The sequence below is a fragment of the Caloenas nicobarica genome, chromosome 4 (genome assembly GCF_036013445.1).
Source record: "Caloenas nicobarica isolate bCalNic1 chromosome 4, bCalNic1.hap1, whole genome shotgun sequence".
Taxonomy (NCBI): domain Eukaryota; kingdom Metazoa; phylum Chordata; class Aves; order Columbiformes; family Columbidae; genus Caloenas; species Caloenas nicobarica.
Genome location: NC_088248.1, coordinates 1,054,021 through 1,075,054, shown reverse-complemented (window position 1 = coordinate 1,075,054; position 21,034 = coordinate 1,054,021). Strand labels below are relative to the sequence as shown.

Genomic DNA, 21,034 nt, shown 5'->3' with positions numbered 1-21,034 from the left:
GACCCTGGACTTCAGGTGCATGGAAACCACACAAGGCTGCTACTCAGAACAATCATGTATTTTGCTGTCTCTGCATTAAAGTCTTGAGCTGTTGCTCTGCCCATGTAATTGAGAATCATCAGATACAATAAATTTAAACATGAAACTGCCACCTATCCTAGCTTCTCCAAAATCCCGTGATTTTAAGAGGGAAGAGAGATTCACAATGGAATAAAAGGAACTTTTCAGGAATTGAAGCCTGTGAGCAAAGCACTTGCTACTTGGGAGAAGGAGATCAGCATCCAGTGCACTACAACCTCCTTTCAGGTAGGTGTAGAGATAAGGTCTCTCCTGAGTCTCCTTTTCTCCAAGCTAAACACCACCAGTTCCACAGAATCATTTAGGTTGGAAAAGACTTTTAGGATTATGGTTTTGTTGGAGTGAAAATGCTGGTGCAGTGTAACATGTCCCAGTCTGACTAATTTTCTGTGCTTCTGGAAATGAAACTTTTCAGTATCTGCAGCCCAAGGAAGCCCGCAAAGGAGAGCACTGAGATCAAGGCACTGTCACCGCCTTGAGCACTGGACTCACAGCAGTATTAAAAAGCTGTTGTGAGGAAGAAAAAGGCTGCCAGGAGTTTAAGTCCTCCAGAAACACCCTTCTGACAGGCAGCCAGCAAGGCTTGCTCTGGCCCCTCTGCTCCAGGTGCCAGTGCAGCTGTTTGAGCAGTTGCTCAAGACCCTGGCTGAACTAGAACAGACTCCTGCTTGCTTTACCAAGCAAGAGCTGCAGCAGAAGACAGTCAGCACTGTGTGAGGGCCAAAGACCCTGTCTCCAGCTGCCTGGGAGACAAGTCGAAGGGGCTTCCCCACCACAACTGCTGGCTCTTTGGGTCTGCCCAACGCCACACATGCAAAGCGGCCCAGCATCACAAGCTGCAGAGCATCCCCGCTCTGCACACCTGCTCCTCCTCTGAGCAGCTTTTGTTCTCACCCAAGAGCATATGGCAGTGTCTGACACGTGGCACGTGCCCCTCTCATTTTTGGCTCTGTAGCATTAGTTAGGAGCAGCAAAGCGGGGGCAACAGTTGCATTTTGGTGTCAGGTCAAGAAGCAAAGCAGCTTTGTGGAAATAAAGAACTGTAAAGTATTTTAAGATCTGCAAGTTTTCCCCATGGAACAGGAAGCAGAACCTGCTCTCTCTCTACACTAAAGCTGATCTTGGTGGAAACTTGGATTTTCAGCTTGCATTTTCAAAGAGCTTTTGCTGTCTATCTATCTAGTGGCCCAATAGCTTCTGGTCAGCACACATGCTGCCAGCCATCGTGTCCTCTCTGGGCAAGGTACAGAGAGTTGCAAAAAAACCCTCCAGAGGGAGCTGGGATTACTGCAGTGAGGGAATGTATAGCTCTAAACTACAGAAAATGCCTTAATTACATTATTAGCCATGATCACAGAATGACTGGTTTTAACACTATAGTAGATGTCCATATGGATGGACACAAGGGATTGCATAGGCCGCCCAGAATATTTACTTCATGCGCACAACATGAAAATCAGCGTGTAGGTACGAGGTTAAAGTAAAACCCACGTGGACTTGAACAGTGCAGGACGATGTGACCAGGAATTATAATCCAAATTCCAGCTCCCTAAAAGCTGACAATGGCATTGCAATTTGAACTCATGCTTGCACACACTTACATGTTTCAATTCAAGCAGAGACTTACACTATGCTGTACAGACACAAGGAGGGCAGAAATGCAATTTCAGTTTTGTATCCTAGTTGATCTGTTTGATCTTCAGTTCATCACTTCTACCTCTCTTGTGGAATGAGAGACTTTAGCTGCCACACCTGGATCAGGAAACACCCCCAGAAGCAGCGGGGGACCTACCCTGCTCCCCATATGGGATCAAGCCCTTCTGACAATTCCTTCTCCTGGCAGAAATAGGTTTACCTGTCATCTTTGTTAATTTGATCACCAAATCCAACCGTGTCGACAATTGTCAGCTTCAGACGGACATTACTCTCCTGGAGCTCGTAACTCCTGGCTTTCAATCTCACGCCAGGCTCATTGTGCGTCGCAGGCTCACTTTCAAACTTGGTATTGAACAGAGTGTCCATCAACGTTGACTTGCCGATGCCAGTTTCCCCTGTGCAGACAAAAGCAGCGTTAGGAGGGCTCGACTCTTTTTCCTCATCTCGTTCTCAGGCACGTTCGCCAGGCTAAGGAGTTATTCCACTTGGGCAGCAGTGGAATTAGGGTACTCGTACACAACTAAGCAAAATAATGCCTGCAGGAACAGAGGTCTTTTGAGAGAATCCCCATCTTTACCAATCCCCCAGCACCAAAGCAGGGACTTGGCAGACTTTGGGAGGTGACAGCAGCAATAATTTCCTCTGCGGGTCACACAGGCTGGGTCTCTGCAGGACACTCTGCAGACGCAGCCCATAAAGCACCAGAAGCCGGGGATGTGAGTCCACAACGAGCCCCTGCTAGGTGAAAGCTGCTACCCAGACAGACATCATGATAAACCAAACGCCTTAAGAGCTAAAAGCCATCGCCTGCAAGCAAAGAGCCAGGCTGCTCTGCGGGGAATGACAAAACAAAGGTCTTTGTGGGCTGGGCTTTCACTAAAGATGTAGCACACACACAGGCAAGGACAGAGAATGGGGCATCAGAGATCACAGCACCACCGACCTCAGGGACTTTTCATTACTTTGGGGAAGGAAAGGGAATAATTTTGCACACAAAAAGAGGCACAAAGTCTTCTCCAGTAATAATACTGTTAACATCTCCCATGGGAAAAGGAGGAATAGGAGAGGATGGGCTGAGGCTTATGAGACTCCCTGAAGTGAAGGTACCAAGCTGAAGAAAACAAAAACAAAAAAACCCACACAAACAAACAGTTTTAAGAACAGTTACTTTAACATTTGCCAAGTGAGCCTCCCTACTCAGAGACAGAAAGAACTCCTCCTGTGATGAACCAGCAATGCCTGCTGCTGGTAGAAGCCAATGACTGGACTTGTTACACTGGCAGGGCAAGAGAGACAAATAATCATTCCTTTCCCATGAAAGCATTTGCTTCTAGCAGTCTTCAGCTGTAGCCTGTGGTTTTTACATTGGTATGACCTGACCGGTGGTGCAGGCTTCCTCCTGTTTGATGGCATGAAGAGCGCAGCCTCCTGACCCTGCAAGCCACATGTATTCAGGACAGCAAGCTACTGTTCTTAGTCCGAAAATACTTAACCTACACTATTAAAAAGAGAATTAAGTCCTAGTTCGGATATGACTTTCTTTATAGAAGCAAACTGTTAATTCTCTCAACTCCGAGTTTGATTACCAAGGAGCTAACCGATTCTCGCCAGGTTTTATGCTTTTATTTTTCCACCTCTGTTTCTTTTTCAAGAGAAACAAAAACACACATAATGAAACTTGGGCAATGAAAATTTGAGACAGAGAAATACGTAAAAAGCATTCTAAAAATCTAAACCAGCACACTGCTTAAATGCCAACTTTTAAAACTATTACAGGTTCACTAATCCCCAGTGCAATTAGTAACGTGGATGAAAGCATTAGCCTAAATCCCATTTTTAAGTCAAAAGTGTTTGCTTTGCGATGACACTCAAATTGCTATGGTACCCGTGCTCTGAGCAGGAGGTGAGCTGAGGCAACGTCCTGAGGTCACTCCAACAGAGAGAAGCCGGGATCCAGGACAGACATCCTGGACCGCAGCGTGCAGCACTGGCGTTCGCAGCTCTGCCTTGTGAGGGGGTCCTAGCCCAGCCTCTCTAACACCCCAAAACGTTAAGCAGAAATGAATAATAGAAAAGGAATGCAAAAAAAAAAAAGAAACCAGGTGGGAGAGGGGAGCCTGCATCTGAAGTTGCCCTGAAGCGTCTCTCTGGGCTGTACACAGCTCTCCTAGCATCAGAGTCTCCCAGAGTACACAAACCCCACACTTAGAAGACCCTCAGAGAGCCATGTAAGTATTTGTGTCTACAGAAACAAATCCCAGTACTCAGCTACTGCCTGTTGCTCTGTGATACTTGACAGTTCATTTTTCTGGCTTTGACCATTTTTATGCTAGGCTCTGGAAGGCCAGCGACTCCTTACAAGCCCAGTAAAATAATCGAGCAGATATGCTTGTCGCAGCATTCTTACCCTGGGAAGCTTCAGGACATAAAGTAAGCTTTAAAAAAAAAACCAAACAAATGCAAGAGGAAGACAACAGAAAGTATACAGGACATGATAGTTCAAAATCTAAGCCCACACAGAACAGAACCCACATGAAAAAGATCAGTCCTAAACTGATGGCACAGACTATTAATCTCTGAAGCTACATATCTGAGCGAGCTCCTGGTGTGAACACAGCGCTGCTGCACGCTGTGCTACATGGGCTTTGCAGCGTTTTACCCATGCATGCCACAATTAAAAGCCTCACCTTGCCACGTCAAAGCCGACTGTGTCATTTCTCAAAACAGAATTCCCAAAGTTGCATTTTCAAGGGGGAGATCCCTGTTCCTTGGACAACTGCACCAATTTGTGTGAAATTTTGATCTGGGGCTAAAAACGGTCGATCAGCACATTTCACAAGAGAGTTGGACCAAATTGCTATGTTCATGGAGACATATCAAGTCATGTTAAGGGAGGAATATTTACTGTAAGAGAAAAAGGCACCTAACATATGCCATTTTGATCAAAGAGCTGCCTGCCAATCAGATGCTCCCTGCTGAATTTTAAGCGGTTTCATGCTGCTAGGAGAATCACGGAACGGTTGGTAGCTGGAGCGTGCAGAACTATTCTCCTTATCTCGTTCTTTGACACACAAGGATATGGAGAGGAGTCTAGTCTGCTCATCAGATTTCTTTTCAGATGGCTCACCCTGCACTGCAGACGAATTCTCAGAAAAGCACAGCCAGAGGGTTGTGTTTTTTTCCAGCTAACTAATATAACTAATTAGAAGGGACAATACTCCCTTCTTAAGGGCTTAAATGAACTATGGATGGAAAGATGATGTTTGCAGACTGCTCTGCCAAACTAACAGTAAAACCCACCATTTTTGTCCATTTCCAGAACCACATTCTGGGGGCATCTTGAAAAGGTCCACCAATAGCTCAGAGCTGGTTTGGCACACAGCTCCCTGGGGCTGAGCAATGGATTTCCAATTGCCTAGTAGCCATCAAGTGCCAAGACGGCACATATCTCTCTATAGCCGAGAGTAGGAGTTCTCTCTCCATATTTCACCTCTGAAAAACTTGGGACACAATAACTCAGGCTATAAAACCAACTTGCAGCACCCATATTAAATACAGCAGAGAACAGGTGACAGGCTTTGTTCCCAAGTACATCATTTGGAGACTAAAAATGGCACTGTTTCCAGCTGGAAAAACTAAGAATATAACAAGATAGGCAGGCGAAGCCTGGAAGGGAAGGAACGCAGTTTTTTGAGAAACAGCCTCTGCACTCAACTCTGAGAAAGACAGATTTAACTTAACATTCTTTTAAAAATACATTTAGTTCCCAAGTCAGCTCAGTTTCCCTATGGGCAGCCCTTGATGAAAGCAGAACCACATGATCATCAAAAGGGTAGATTTTTAACACCTAGAAGTTTCCATGTGTTGACTGAGAGGATGGCATAGAAAAAAGGAGAAGGATACCAGATCTTACCCTGGAGCAGCTCACAGAAGAAACTATCACTTCCCTGCAACTACCGTCCCCAGTGGCTCAGATCCGACCCTTCGCAGGTGGGAGAAGGTGCGAATTTGTGGACACGAGCTGACCGCCCAGCAGCTCGGGAGCACTTACCCACGCAGAGGATGTTGAAGCAGAAGCCCTGTGACGTCGACTTGTTGACCAGCTGATCGGGGAGGCTGTCAAAGCCCACATGGCCAGAGAGGGACAGGTTCCTAAGGTCATCGCTCTGTAAGAGCAAGGAGAAAGGCGTTTAACAGGGTTCCAACAGAAGAAGGCGGCTGTGCCTAGTCCTGTCAGAACTCTGTGAGGACACAGGATCTTTCTGGGTCTACTTCCCAAACACGTTCTCCTTTAACTTCCATCCAGCTCTCCGCTGTGGGACTCAGGAGCTAAAACATCCTCAACCCCAGACACACCACCAGACTGCTTCTCCATGCCTGTGACCAATGAACCATGATTCTATAGCAAATTGCCAACACCCAGACACTGGTTTTGAGGTGTCAGCATCACATATTGCCAAGGTTACCTGAAGACTTTTTAGGCAGACACCTGGAGGAGACAGAGTGAAACACGGCGGTGGCTGCGAGCAGACCGGTTCCCGTTTAATCGGTGAAGCAGCCAAGTCTGCCTCCTCCATGGCCGCTGCACAGCTTGATGGCAGAAATCTGCCACGCTCTCCTTTCTCCACAACGGCTGTACAGTAACTCACACAGAGGTCCATACAAGAAGCCAGCCTGGTTATCTTTTCCCTGGCAAATCAGTTATGCCAACATCCTGAGCACCAACTAAAAAAAACCACCAAACCGAACCCCACCTTGATAGCCCTACAGCAGCTCTGCTGTTACTTCACACATGTTTCTCCAGAAGGTTGCTGTCTTTCAGTTCAGATACTAGCCTTTCTCCAAACCCAAACATTTTCAGCAAAGTCCCTCCACCTAGCCTGCACTGCTCGGCTAAATTCCAGCCGTGGGCAGCCTCAGCCTGCTTTAGAGACGCCAGAAGCACCAACTTCTTTTCCACAAAACCATTGGGCTTTGGGCTAGATATGGAAAAAGACACCACACATTAAAAAAAGAATCAAAAGCGGAGGAGGACTTCCCGCTCCCTGCACGACTCCTGAGCATCCCCACTTCCCTCCTCAGCACATACAGAGCAGCCATGGTCTGCAGGAAAAAATAAATTACATCTGGGATGAGCGTTGAGGAGAATACCACTCAGACAATTTAAAAATACATACAGAAATTCTTTATGAAAGGCAAGATGTAAAAGAAAAATGCCTGAGTGTGTGCCATCACCATAGCTAAGAGAAATGGAGCAGGGGCAAAGGGCTCCTTCCTGCCATTCTGGCACATGCAGCTTGACACCCGTACTAGACACTTGAGCCTTGTCTTAACATATGAACCAGGCTTGCCTGAAGGCTTAAGGTCAGTACACGAGACTGTTCACCTCCATCCCTCCGCGGTACTGGAAGGATATTCACCAGCACCGTACCACAGGAGCTTAAGGTGATTAAAGGCATGCCACCCCTCTTCACTTAGGGTAAAAAACAAGCAAATGAACCAAACGAAAACCACCAAACACCACCACAACAAAAACAACCACAACAACACCACCACAAAAACCCACACACATCAAAACACAACACAAAACAAAAGATCACCACCTCATTTACCTGCAACAGTAATTTTCTGGAAAAGCCCTAGGCAATGGGAGGACGCTCTGGGATTCATTCGCGATGTCAATGGGTTAAATAAAATATTCGTTAAGTTAGTATTTTTAAAACTCCAGTGGGCTTGGATTTGTGATTAAGGGAGCTCAGAGCAGACCCCAGAAAGCAATAGGTGCCCATGACTCACAGGCTTCACAGAAAGTGCTGGGTGTTGAACATGTCAGCACAGCACCAGTATCTCTTTCCCTGATATATTTTGGGAAAGCAAGTACTGCCTCATCATCAGTTACTCAGCAGGAACAGAAGTTAGACTCATCTCTTGCATCTGTGTCAGTTATTTTTTGCTGCACAGGTTTTTGGGTTTGGTTCCTCCCTCTTTTTTTTGTGCAAGTGGCAAACATCAACAGAAAAAACACCAAAGCCAGTCTTTCTACAGTTTTTAATGGCACATATTTTTCCACACACTGTGCCACATAACAGGAGGCAGAAGTGTAGTTGGGTATCTGCCCAAAACACCGAAACCCTCATGAAGAGCTCAGAAGCCCAAGACACAGGCAGAGGTGAAAGGCAAACCCAAGTGTCTCCACCTCCTTAGTGCTCCCCAGACTGCAGCACATCTCCTTGGGTGGATACAGAAAATATGTGCATTTCTGCACAAGTATCACAGACATGCATTTGGGATAAGGCAGGTGAGCCAGAGACTAGAGTTTATAAATATCCACACACAAATGAAAGCATTGTGCAGCATTACAGCCAGTTCCAGGGCATGGAGGTGGACTTGCAGAGGTAGCGCTTGTTTGAGGAGACACGGGTTGCCCTTCTCTGAGGAGGAGGAGGATGAAAGGGAGGGATGCACACCATGTTATCTCCTACTGCTGCAGCCAGGCCTCTGCTCTCGCTCTGACCACCAAGGGGCCAGCTTACTGCCCCCTCAGTAAGCACGGGGATGCTGACACTGTGCCTGTCTCTGCTCCCCCACGGCAGAGGTCTGGACAGCAGGCTGGAAGCTGCAGGACCCCCCATGACACTACGTGGCCCCTTCAGCCAAGGCACAGGTCTGCCAAGGATGGCAAAACAAAACCACAATGGACAATCTTACCAGTTAGCCTCATTTCATCAGAATAGGCAGTTCTGGGTTTATTAGCTTGACCTCGCTGCAGTGTCCAGCCCTCAGGCTGCCTGGGCAGGGTAGGCAAGGACTGAAATCACTGAAAACTCAGGAGCAGCTCATGAGCTCAGGTTTTATCAACACAGAAAAAAGCCTCTGCTGGAGAGCAACAAGCATGATTGCTCAGTGTATAATTAGCAGAACAGGCAAGTGATTCATGCATTCAGTCTGGCAAAACAGAAGTGTTTTAAAAACAATGGGATACTAAATCAGATGGCCACACTGCTCTGGCTGTGAATCGCTGTGACAAGCTCATGGGAAGAGCCAGTGGGCTCAGTTTCCATCTCAAGTGAGTCATCCCCCGGTGAACTGGGTGCCTCCAGCTGAAGAATGCTCCAAGGTGACATAGGCAAAGGCTCCTGCCCTCCAGAGACAAGCCCAGAGCCACTGCGTGCTCCCCACTGATTTATTCCTCCTGCCCTCGGTCTCTTCTTCCAGAGGAAGGCAGCCGTGCTGCCCAGGTACTTCACCCTGAGCTGAAACGCATGTTATTACCCTGCCTCACTGCCTTCTTCCCAAGGGAATTCCTCATTTTTCCCCCTCAAAAGATTAAGAGGGCTGAGCACGTTGAGCACAACTCCTCCCTCTCTCCTGTACTGCACATAAATATACTCCTGGACTAAAACAACTCCTCTGCTGTCACTGCCAGTAACACAGTCCTAAGACATGCCTTATTAATGCACAAACAAGTCACTGAATCTGGAAGAGCTGACCTCTTGCAAGCATGCTAAAGGAACAACCGTTTGCCAAGCACCCCTCCTTGCTCACAGCTTCAGGAGCGATGGACAAGATCAGCCTTGGTAAAACTGCAGTTCCACAGACTCCTATAGACGTCAGCCAATTTGCACCAGATATGCTGCTAGACTTGGGAGTCTGGACATTCTCATCTGTCAGAGTTTAACACACTCCAGGAACAGTCTGAATTTTTAAACTCTTTCCTGTGACACACTTGCATCTCCTTTATAGAACCCCAAATTATATGGCAAATCTTGCCTCCTGCTTCCTGGTCATGGGGATGGTATGTGAAGCAATTCTAAACCTCCAGAATTGTATCCTAACCCTACAAAAACTATAGAGTAACATGAATAAATAAATGTCTGTTTATTGTGAAAGATCCTGATCACTTTTCTTTACAGAGTGACCTGCAATGCATCCCACAGTTGATATTTCTTGGGTCAACAACAATCATTCCGATGCCGTTACCGCAGCTGCCAGTTTTAACTCTAGCGGGAGAAGAGAAAGGGTGAGTAAAGCAGAGACGGGCCTCCAGAGGCACAGGGTCTACTATGTGTTATACCATCACTACAAAAAGATAAATAACCAGGATCCCATGGCCCAGCACTCTTAGTTTTAAGGGTAAAATTTAAAAGGAAAAAAAAAAAAATCCTTGTGAAGACAAGAAAGGGTTTGCAATTTCAGAGCCCTGTTAACGCTACTTCAGATCTGGTTTTCTTCCTACATGGCTCCTGGCGACAACGGTTTTGTAGGTCAAGCAATGCTGTAACGGATGCTCTGCAGCAACCAGAGGGTTTGCCTGGATGTAATTCAGCAAAGCTTCATAAAACTATTTGGCTGACGTTGCACGTGCAAGGACAGAATCAGCTCATTCCTCCTAAGCCACAGTGGCTTGGCAGCGCTAGTAGGAATAAGGGGAAACAAACTTATTTTCCTTATTGGAGTCAGCAACAGTATTGCCTGTGTGCAGACGGGGAGATGGATATAAAGGAGGGTCTCGGGATTAGAAATGCGTCACTTCTCCAGGGTCTGCACAAAGCAGAGCTATGCCTTTATGCTTCAGAAGGTGTCTGGTAGCTGATCTGACATAAACTGCAGTTGCTCTCCTCCCAGGTAGAACTAAAAAAAAACCCCAGCGTCACTCCCAGAAGGCTGAGGAGAGAGGGTCCGCAAGGATACCTGCATTTATTGTCCCGGTCCAAACCGCGATGACTGCCATTCCTTCAACCAAGCAAGCTCCTGGCTGAGCTTTCAAACCGCTGGCAAAATATTCCCCCTTTGGGGCCCCCTGTCCCACTGCTCCTGGCAGCTGGGGGTCACTTTCACATGGCCTCCAAAGAGTTAAAGAAAACAACAACGAGCCTCAAATCCAAGAGAGGAAAAACGCTGGTATGTAAAATATTGAGCTCAACCACAAATATGAAGCAAGTGTTTAGTTATTTGAGGCCATACAACTTTGGAGGCACCTTTAAGAAATTCTGAAAGCTTTTATCATTGTCAGCAGCTCGGGCTAGCTACATTTTTGTCCCATTACTGGGCACATGTTCCTGTGTTTCTAAAGTAATCTTAGAGGCTGCATCCAAAGCCAGGGACCTCAGAGACACTTTAGCCTGCTCTGACAAAAGAAGTGGCTCAGGAAAACAGCGGTGAGCACAGAAACAAAGAGCATTTTGGAAGAGACGGCTCTGTCGTACCCTCTCCCCTTGTCAAACCCAAGAGCGGGGTCCCTGCTGGCAGGACATGAAGTGTTCCCAGCACCCATGCCAGAGCCAAGCTCACTGCTGAAGTTCCTTCAAACAGCACACACAACCTCTCTCCCTTTGCTTACAGACTTAAGCCATGGTTTAATCCTTAAATCTTGCGCAGGGGAACTCAAGTATGATCCTACGAGCAGAAAAGAAGAAAGTACAATTATTTTCCTCTCCTTGCCATTGCTGGTGCAGTCATGCCACAAGAAAACAGCTCATAGCAATCAATCGGTTAATCAAAGGAGGAAGGACTTTTTTGGGTGGTTGTTTTAGGCTAGGATAACCATCAGTGCCACCAGCAGAAGAGGGGGACTTCCTGACTCCATGCTGCTGCTGCAAACTCAGGCAGATGTCTCCACAAGCTACTGAAATCTGGGAGGTCTTTCCCCACCCCCACCCCCCCTTTCCTCTTCTTTCTGTGCAACAGGAAGAGGAGAATCTTTTGGAAAACGTCATTTTGTAGGTAAGCATGTCAAGCAAACCGTAAAGATCGATCAGAGCCATAGGCAGGCTGGATGGCCAATACCTCCCACCCTGCCACCGACCGTCTGACTGCCTCACTCTGGCAGCTAGTGCCCCCAGGGGCTGCACCTCAGCAAATACCTTCTTCCTACATCAAGCTGGCACCAGCTGTGGCTGCTTTGTAGCACACAGCTTCTCAATAAAGCCTCCTTCATTCAGAAAGTCCCCCGCCTCAGCAACGTGTAAAACAACGGCAAGCAGCCAGGTCTCCCCGCTCCCAGTAACGCGATACTACAACCCAAGTGTTACGCCACAGTTGGCTCCCTCGCTCCGTAACCACGCAGGTCACAGGGAACACAACAAGGCTCCCTTGAATGTGCTGGGTTTTCCTTGTAATCCTGGAGAATCAAGACAGCAGAAAAGGTTATTTTGTGGGAGGACGGATGGAAGCAATTTGGCCAACAAAGCAGTGGGCAGCAGCAGAGAGGGAAGGGGAGGTGTGGGACTCGCGCTGCCCCTCCTCACACAAAGCATTGCTCTGCAGATACACGAGTTTTGACCTGGGGAATAACCAGCCAAAGGAGGCTGCCAGTGAGACAAAGCCAGGGGGTCCCCAGAGGGGACACCCGCAGACACTGGGTGATGCTGGACACACATCAGCACAGGCAAGAACACCCAGAACTGACGGGGAAGGGAACATTGTCTCTCCAAGACTGGGTTACAGACTCCCGCTCAGGGACACCCCAGTTTCCTTTTTACCCCCACTGAACTCCCTAAATGAATGTCAGGATGACACTGGGGACAGCGAGCTGGCCCTGCCCAGTTACAGCCCAACCAGGCTGTGCCTACCAGAGCCCAGCTCCCCCAGCACAAACAGCATGGGGCAGGAAGCTCAAGGTCCCCCTCCCTGGCACCTAGCGTCAAATATCCTGGTAGCCAGCAGCCTGCAACTGCAAGCCACAGCCCCTGCCACGCTGGCAAGGAAAGGCTCCCTGCAGCCCATCGAACCGCCGCTCCCGTGCCTCTGAGGCACGCTGGAACCGCTTACACTGGCACGCTGGAACCGCTTACACTGGCACGCTGGAACGACACAGCGGGAAGACCGGGAAAAATGATACAGCCACATTCTTCTGGGAAGAGGGAAGTCAGCAAAACCTTACAATTCAGAAGTGGCTGCAGAGAGTGGGAATGAACATTTGTCTTCCAGGCAAAAAGTTTGGCTAAAGGTCGGCGCAAGCTCAGAGCACTAAGTTCCATTTTCGCCAAGAACTGACATAAAAGACATTTTCCTCCACAGGATTCCAAAAACCACAGACCTTTCTATTTGGAGTAAAAGTGACTAATGCCTCTAACGACCCCTGATGTCAGAAACTGCTAACTAGCAAGTAAATAAATAAATAAAGGACTTCAGGGATGATAAGGACCATATGTGCATTCCAGCAAGGCTTGTAAACTCAGTGAAGGGGGAAAAAGAAAATACAAAAAAAAAAAACCACCACAGAGGAAGGAGGAAAGGGAGGAAGGGGGAGGGAGAGAGACATAATGTTACAAACAAAAATTAAGACCATCCAAAAGCAGAGCCCAATGAGAACCAGATGCTCTTTGCTTCTCTGGCCAGTCTCTCTCCTGACAGAACTATGTACAATTAACAGCCTTTTTGACCACTTCTATGAGGCTGATGAAATAAAACGTGAGTTACTATCCAGTGCCAGGCTCCCCAGGTTGACATGCTCCACTCCTGTTTCATCAAAAGGCCTGCGATTTTTGCAGTTTTCCCACCTTTTGTCTTCCAAAGTGCCACATACAAGAAACGGCAAATACATCCCTTTCAGCATCCCCAGCCAGCCAGAGCTGACAAAGTTGGAGCATCCTTCACACCAGCCCTGAACCAAGCGTTTTCGGTGGGGACCACGGCCCAGCAGAGCACTGGCTGCCGCAGGGCGGTACGCCACGAGTGTTGGTACACGAGGCCAGTTTACACCAGCAAGTGTTGGAGAAGATCAGCTTGGTTAAACTTGAGAACATGTAATCTTAAGAGTTAAACCCAACACATATCAATAGGGCAGAAGCTGAGAGATGGCAAGAAGGCATGTCACTATATGGACAGCAGAAATACATTTTCTTTTTCAGTTCTTTTGCCCTTTTTCCAAACCTTCTGGCTACACGGTCCCACAACACCAGATACAGATGTAGTCCAGCATGACAGCGGAGAAGAAAAAACAACAGCCATTTCCTTCTGTATTCTACTGTCATGCACTTAAAATAGCCCTGAAACAGCTGCATCACAGACCATTAAATAAGCAGATTTATACTTTGCTAAAAGCCTTTAGCTGGAGGCACAGCACAATACGGGACTTGACACAGAGCAAAGTGTGATATATGAACTTGGCCAGACTCCCACTCACACTAACTCAGAGGCCGTTTGCAGGGATCTCTCCAGGACACCGATCCTGGGCACGAGAAGGTAGAATCAACGCAAGCCCTGGAACGGAACAGCCAATCCCATTGCCAACTTTTCCACAAACCTTTCCCAGGCTTCTACCAGTTCCAGTCCAGTTAAGGGTGTGAACACAACCAGAGCTAAATACAGAGATGTTTTAGAAAGGGAAGCAGCCCACAGGGCTTGTTTATAAAACTGCAACAAGGCAGCACAGTTCCAATAGCTGATTCAAATTAAGGGCCACTCCGAACATGAAAAGGAGCAGCATCTGGCAATGCATACACTCAAATTTGGTTCTGATGATGTAATGAAGACAAAAACAAAGCAGGAAAATGAGATTTCAACCGGTTCACGGTATGGTCTAATTTCTAAAAGAAGGTGATTTCTGGGTATGAAGTCACAGTCCTTGCACCTGCTTTATAAAAAGCAAGAGGGGAATATGCATCGCCCCTTACAGTACATGAAGCTCTCTAAGGGCCTCACAGAAGCCATTCATCATTAATAAGAAAAGGTCAGCAACCAAGGAATATAGAGGGTTACAAATAACAGCGTTTGCCTTCGCATGCAGTTTTCTTTTTTTCAACAGGAGTGAAAGTGGAATTCAGTTGAACTGAATCTGCGTGCAGAGGAAATGGTCAAGGTTTCTTGAATTACTTAGTTGACAGTTTTGAAACATCTTCAAGCTCTCAACTGACTCAACAGCAAAAACATTCCCCACTTGCCTTCAGCAAGTCTTAGTTTTCCTGCCTTTAACAGGGAAAGCCTATACAGAAATTTTCATAAATAGGACATAGCTTCAAGGAGCAACTCCCCATTTTAGCTGAAGTACTTCCTTCCCTCCATCTCATTAATTCCAAAGTCTTGTGGTTGCCTTGAAAAACTCCGTTTTGTCTTTCCAAAAATATTAATTGGCCGCCATTCTTCCAGAGGAAAGCACATCTGATCTAGGTCCGCAGCAGTCATAATACTCATATCATTAAGAGGAGACGGAATTAAAGGCCACATTACACAGGCTTTTTACGCCCTGCATTTTGCTGCCCTGATAGACTGCTACAGAGACTTAACACACCATAGGCAGCACAAGACAAACCATTTTTCTCGCAAGCAGCCCGCAGACAGGAATGTTCCCACAGTACTCTCCACATCCATCACTTGCAAAGGGGCAGGATCACAAAGGCGTTTGATGACCACTGCAATCCTGGTGATGCTCCAAGTCGTAAAGAATCCCCAGACAGGACACCGGCAGTTGCCCAACATATACCAAAAATGTTTCAACTGCATAAATGCATAAGAGAGATGGTTAAATAAACATTCATAGAACCAGAGGAAAACATTAACTCTCTAGTCACAAGGAATCCAAGGATGAGCTTTACAGCTCCAGTTCCTGGGTTGTGGCAGAGGTAAGGCTTTTATTCCAGAGATCTAAACCAACTCCCATAAACACAGAGTCCCACTTTGCCCCATATCTCTTTTCTGCAGTGGTGTTTACATTGAGCTATGACCCACCACCACCCCAAAAAGGAAAAAGGCTTTCCTTGGGTTCTAGCTGCAACTACAAGTAACACAATATGGAAGATACTATAGAACAAGTCTCCAGCACAGCATGGGCTGCCCAAGGCTTCTTACACAGAACAGCAAAACTCCTCCCAAAGCTGAGCATTTCTGTCCGTTCCAAAACACAGCCTCAAACTGCAAACGGACCACCAAGGAAACACAGCTACAATACCTATTTGTTTTTCGCCTGGGCCAGAGCAGCTGGTACAAAGTCACAGGGATGCTCCACCAAGTACATGTCTCCAAGAGAAAAGTGGGGGACTTGAAATCACATCTCCTGCAGGAATCAGCCTGGGCAGCCCCAGCTAGCACCCAGGTAGAGAAAACATCACTTTTTCTCCCTGTACCCTCAACTCCCACGCCTCAGACCTGTCTCATCTCATGCTTTACCAGCTGCAGGTCATCCACAGACAGGACAAAAAGGAACAGGCTGCTAGCGAGTCTGTATCCCTCTGAAGGCACCAGAAAAGTGAAGGCTTTTTCAGAGGAACATCATTTACACCATTCACAGGACAGATAGCCAGTAACAGCATTTTCTCCCTCCTCCAGACCCTCCAAGGGCTCTCACCTCTACAGCTGGCGCACGCATACACCAACCACCTAAACCAAGAATGGGCTTTTCCCACAGGAGACAAGCCTGGGAACATGGCCCAGCAGAGAGGGAACCTTTCCCCAATTATAGGCAGTGACACCTAACTTTAGACTTGCCCAACAAGTTTCTTCTGCAGGAACCTATTTCCCCAACACCTCTATATTATTGAGGCAGGAACTCCTGGCAAATAAAATACATAGTTTCACTTGTGCAATTGGGAATTTATTACAATGAGGCCGTACCACAGCTGGTTGGATGCACCAGGCTCCTGAGCTGCTTGGACAAGCTTTCCCACCAGGCCAAGCTCCGGTCACACCAGCAACATCAATCCCTGGAGTCACTTCAGCTTCCCTTGCTCTTTTATATAATGATGATTTCCTTAGCGCAGCTTACTTCACAGCCAAGTGCTCCTTTGCAGGAAAAGGCATGTTTTAGGGCAGCCACAGAACTCCATTTCTGAAGGCTACGATTTTATGAACTTAAGTAAAAGCAGCAACCTTGTCTGTGTGAGAGATGTCTAGGAGGGAAGAGCTGCAGGAACCACTCCTGAGCTACCTGAAATAAAGCCGACCTGAGCTGGGGGAAATCCAGGCCTTGACTCCTCCGCAAAAATGCAGGAGTGCAGACAGAGCTGTAATTTTAAAATTGCTGTGGCTACACACCCACCTGACTTTAGTGCTGTAAGCAGGGCTGGCAATGACTAAAAGGTTTGGTATCATGAACTAATACTAGTTGTGGCCTCAGCTAGTGCCTGGAAATTACTTTTACCCTTCTCCCTGCCTCTGTCTCCTCTCCACCTCCTTTGCCAGGGCTCACACTCGCTGCCAGCCCTTCCACCAAGGCACTAACAACTCCTAAGCAGCTGGGCTCAAAATTTCATATTTTACAGCCTGCAATCTCCTCACACATATCTCAAGCTCAGCAGCATCCGTGAATAGCCCCAGCAAGTCTCTAAGCAGCATACCTAGATTTCGGGAGGGGGGGAAGCTCATTCTTCAAAAGACGAGACTAATCCCATGTTGAACTTCCCACAAACAGCACATCAACAATCAGGAAAAGTCAAAGTGCCGCACTAGATTCCTGGGGCTGGAAAGGAGACAATCTCTTCAGGAACTTCCAATATGAAATGAAAAATAAATAAATAAAGCTTGGAGGTCCCACAGTTCCTCACGCAAGTAGGTTCAGATGCTTCTGAATCTTCAGCCAACTGCTCTGTTTTCATAAGTTCTTATTTTCTTTTTTTTGGCCAACAACTTAAAATTTTACTCCAGAAAAAGCCACATATGTACCCCAAAACACCAAGTCACCATCCCAAAACCAAAAAAGAAAAAACAATGGGAACAGTGTTTAAATGCACAACGGAAGGAAATAAGCCAGAGAAAAATATTTTTCTCTTAACTGTTGCTAAGTTTTATTAACACGAGGTGTTATGTTGAACAACTACATGTAGCAAACAAAAACTTCCAAAAGAAAATACTAACAGTATTTCTATAAACAAACTCACATTAGTGGCTAAATTCCAGACACTAATTAAATGCATCCTGTAACCATAAAATTCTATTCTTACTCATAAATAATTCTGATACCTTTATCCAAAACCTACTATCAACTTAAAAGGCCCCTGTGCTCCAGCCAAAGTTTATTCCAGTAGGGAAACAAACAAAAAAGCAAAAAATTCCTTGAAACCTCAGGAAGCACATTGCACACTAACCTGACAAACACCACCAAGGTTTTCCAGGACTAAGAATCCCCCGGTCAGCAAGTCTGTTCCCACAGAACATCCCAGGGTGCACTGGCAGGAGAGGAAATATCTGTCTTCTGTGGGCTTATTCTTGAATTTCCCCTCATGCCAGCATGGGGAACAGCCCCTGCTGCACATCCAAGAACATGCCCAACATCACCCATACGGTGAGCCGATAAAAGATATTGCAGTCACGTATTTAACAGCACAAAAGAGCAAACTGATTTATAAACTTGGGGAGAGGCAGCCATGTGTTAACACCACCATATACACTTCATTAAATTAATTCACTTAACGCATAACTAACAAACACAGCTATGTTATGGACGGTTTCCTATGACTATTCTAAGATTCTTCCAATAAAACAGCGCACGATCATAACTCTGTGACATGTTCATCATCAATGTCTATAACCCTATGGACTATGTCTGTGATTTGCCATTTCCAGGTGCCCAGAAGAAGGGAGTCAGACAGCCTTTAGCCACCAGCCGGGAGCAATGTAAATTAGCAGGCACAGTTCTCATTTGTTAACTCTCTGCACTCTCAAAATCAGACAAATTCATTTAAAATCTGTTAAAAATACAAATTACAGCTTTATGCCTTTTGACCTGATCAAATTATGAGCACTTGTACCTCAATGGGAACGACCTTTCTAGTCCTCAAATTTTTCCCTAGACCTCTTACCATCAGTAAGGGCATGGGTTGACGTTTAGCTTTTTTATTCCTCCCTTCCATACACTGGTTCCAGAAACAGCCTTCCTACTGCTATTATCTCTAAATCTCTCCATCCCAACGCATTCCCTGGCAGAGCTGAGTGTTCAGTGATCTCATGGTATATGTCACAACTCTAGAGCATTTGAGGATTACGTTGCATTTTCTCCTGTCCACTCAAAAGCCCTGACATTTCTAACAAGACAGGCAGCAAGCAGTCCCTTACACACCTAGCAGGAGCAACACTTGGCCTGGAAATGGTAGATGCTTGTGTGGCAGACGAAGGGCTAAGCTCCAGGCGTACAGCCAACAGCTTACCTGTGGCTCCTGCGAGCAGCAGCTGCCAGCGCCGCCAGGTCTTGTGCGGGGATCCTGTAGCTGGGAGGAGCAATGCTCCCTGCTGAGCATGCCAACTGCGGACCCAGCTTATTGTGCCAAAACAGCAGGGGCTGCTGCAAGTGTCATTTTTCTTCCTATGAAATGGAAGATTTACTTGCAGTGCTCTGCTGGCCATAAAGACTTCACCATGCTTCCCAGCACCATGGCTCTGCCAGGAAAAGGCCACCAGCAAAAGTGTGGTTTGGTTATCAATGTCTTTCATAAGAAAGAGAAGACACTGTGTGTTACAGCCAATGCTTACTTAAAAGATTACATGCTTTATGGGAACATGGGGTCTTCAACCAGAGGACAGTGAACTTGATTTGAGAAGGTCACTGACCGCTACTACAGGCGTGCAGATGTCCCTGCTGCTTCACAGCGAGCTCACAGCACCAACACGGCCCCACAGAGCTCCAGCATCCCAGGTAAGGCGGGCAGCAGGCTCTGCTGGCTGTTTCCCTACAGGTGACAGCTACAGACTGAGCTACAAAATTCCCGAGTGCCCCTCTCAAGGAATAATGCCCTGCCAGCCCCTGTGGGTCTGTGAGGAGTTGCTGCTCAGCAGGTTTCCATATCTGATGCAACAGCCCAACCGCCAGCAACAAACCTGGCAGGGACTTTCACCTACCTGTCTGAAGGCCATGCCTTCTCTGTCCAGCTCCTGGGCTCTCCTACCACCAAAAATAACCCTGCAGAAGGCAACCACTCCAGCCACTCAGATGCAATCACGTTCTACGGTGTGACCGCGTCTGGAGGCATAAGGTGCCAAGACACACCAGGTAACAGCTAAACTACGACAAGCCTCCTTGTAGTCTTGTGTAATTACCCTCAAAGCAACAGTGATTCTCACAGCCAAATGTTGTGAGAGAACGTCTGCAAAGAGACACTCTGAACATTCACAAAGGGGTAGCTATTATCTGTGGTGCTCCTCAGGTGTGAGGATACACTTGGTTATTAAAAGCAGCATGAGGGGAAATCCCAGACTTAAATGGTGTTTCCAGCCATGCCGCAGAACGGCTGGACGAGCAGAGAGCAAACAACCCACAATTAGTGGGCAGCAGGCACCGACCCTCCCCTATGCACCATCAAAGGCTTCACATCCGCATACCAAGGCTCCCAGATGCCTTTGTGAGTTGGACCTTTGGCTCCTGGTATCTCCGTCCTGCTCTGCCTGCAGTGTCGCGACAGTTTAATTAAAAGCAGGAGGCTGAAATGCTGGAAACAGGCAAGGGAGTGCTGCTGGGTTCACATCTGGCTCTCCAGTTGGGTGCTGAGGCAAGGACTCCCTTTCTTCAGCTGCAGAAAACACACAACACCAAGCTCCTAAGCCAGATAATGGGTCTGTAATGGTACCAAGCTGCCCTGGAGCTGCAAGATCAAGCAAGCCGGCACATCCCCAGACAGTCTGAGCACTTGAAATGAAAGGACTGTCTTCTCAAATGACAGCGATATTGCAAAGGCTGCTTGGGAAAAGCCGGTAGCTAGAAATCTCTCCCTGTGTTACTCTCCACTTCTTGTTTGGTGCACAAAGAATACTCATATTTAACACATTTCTGTTTACTGCTCCTCCTGCAGAATACCCTGCCTAGAGCCCACTGCCGCTCTGCAGAAGGACCAGTCTTCAGGAACTAAGCGTGACACTTCCAAACATTATCTTGAACTAATCCAATGTTCTTTTTCCTGCAGCAGGCTGCCACTCACAAGACCACTGGCAGAGAGTTGCGAACCGCTGGCATTAACCCACATGCTCACTGGAATTGTGTTCTCCCAAATTCATAAATTATTCCACACGCGGGCTGCTGCAACATCCATTAGCTGTCAACAGAGCTCTGCTAAAAGGTTAAACAAGAGCCCATGTCCACCCCCACAAATAAATTTATGTTGGCCACCGTGTTCTGCTTCGACTGTCCAGTCATGCTTGTGCTTTAAAGGAAAGCAAAAACGGTCAGACCCAGACTTAGAATTTCTGTCCTCCTGTCAAGACTTATGATATGGCAATCCTTGTAACAGACTAGTGTTAAATTAAACCCACACTTCTAGTGTTACTCCTTGATGCAAATGCAAACAGCATGAATTTGGCAGCACACTACCCATCTGAACAGTGCCCACTACTCGGATTCTTCTCCCAGATAGTCAAGCTAAGCACATATCTGGTAGAATTC

The 21,034-nt window shown here is 47.0% G+C and overlaps 1 protein-coding gene across 4 annotated transcripts in view; it reads right to left on the bottom strand.

The window, feature by feature from the left end:
- Positions 1–21,034, bottom strand: part of SEPTIN11 (septin 11) — a 53,031-nt gene that overhangs the window by 21,498 nt on the left and 10,499 nt on the right. For all 4 annotated transcript variants that reach the window (XM_065633849.1, XM_065633846.1, XM_065633847.1 and 1 more), the window contains exons 2-3: positions 5,786–5,900; positions 1,934–2,129 (exon numbers count right to left, since the gene is read on the bottom strand). In XM_065633849.1, coding sequence (XP_065489921.1) covers positions 1,934–2,129; positions 5,786–5,900 — 311 coding nt within the window. The remainder of the gene's footprint in view (positions 1–1,933; positions 2,130–5,785; positions 5,901–21,034) is intronic.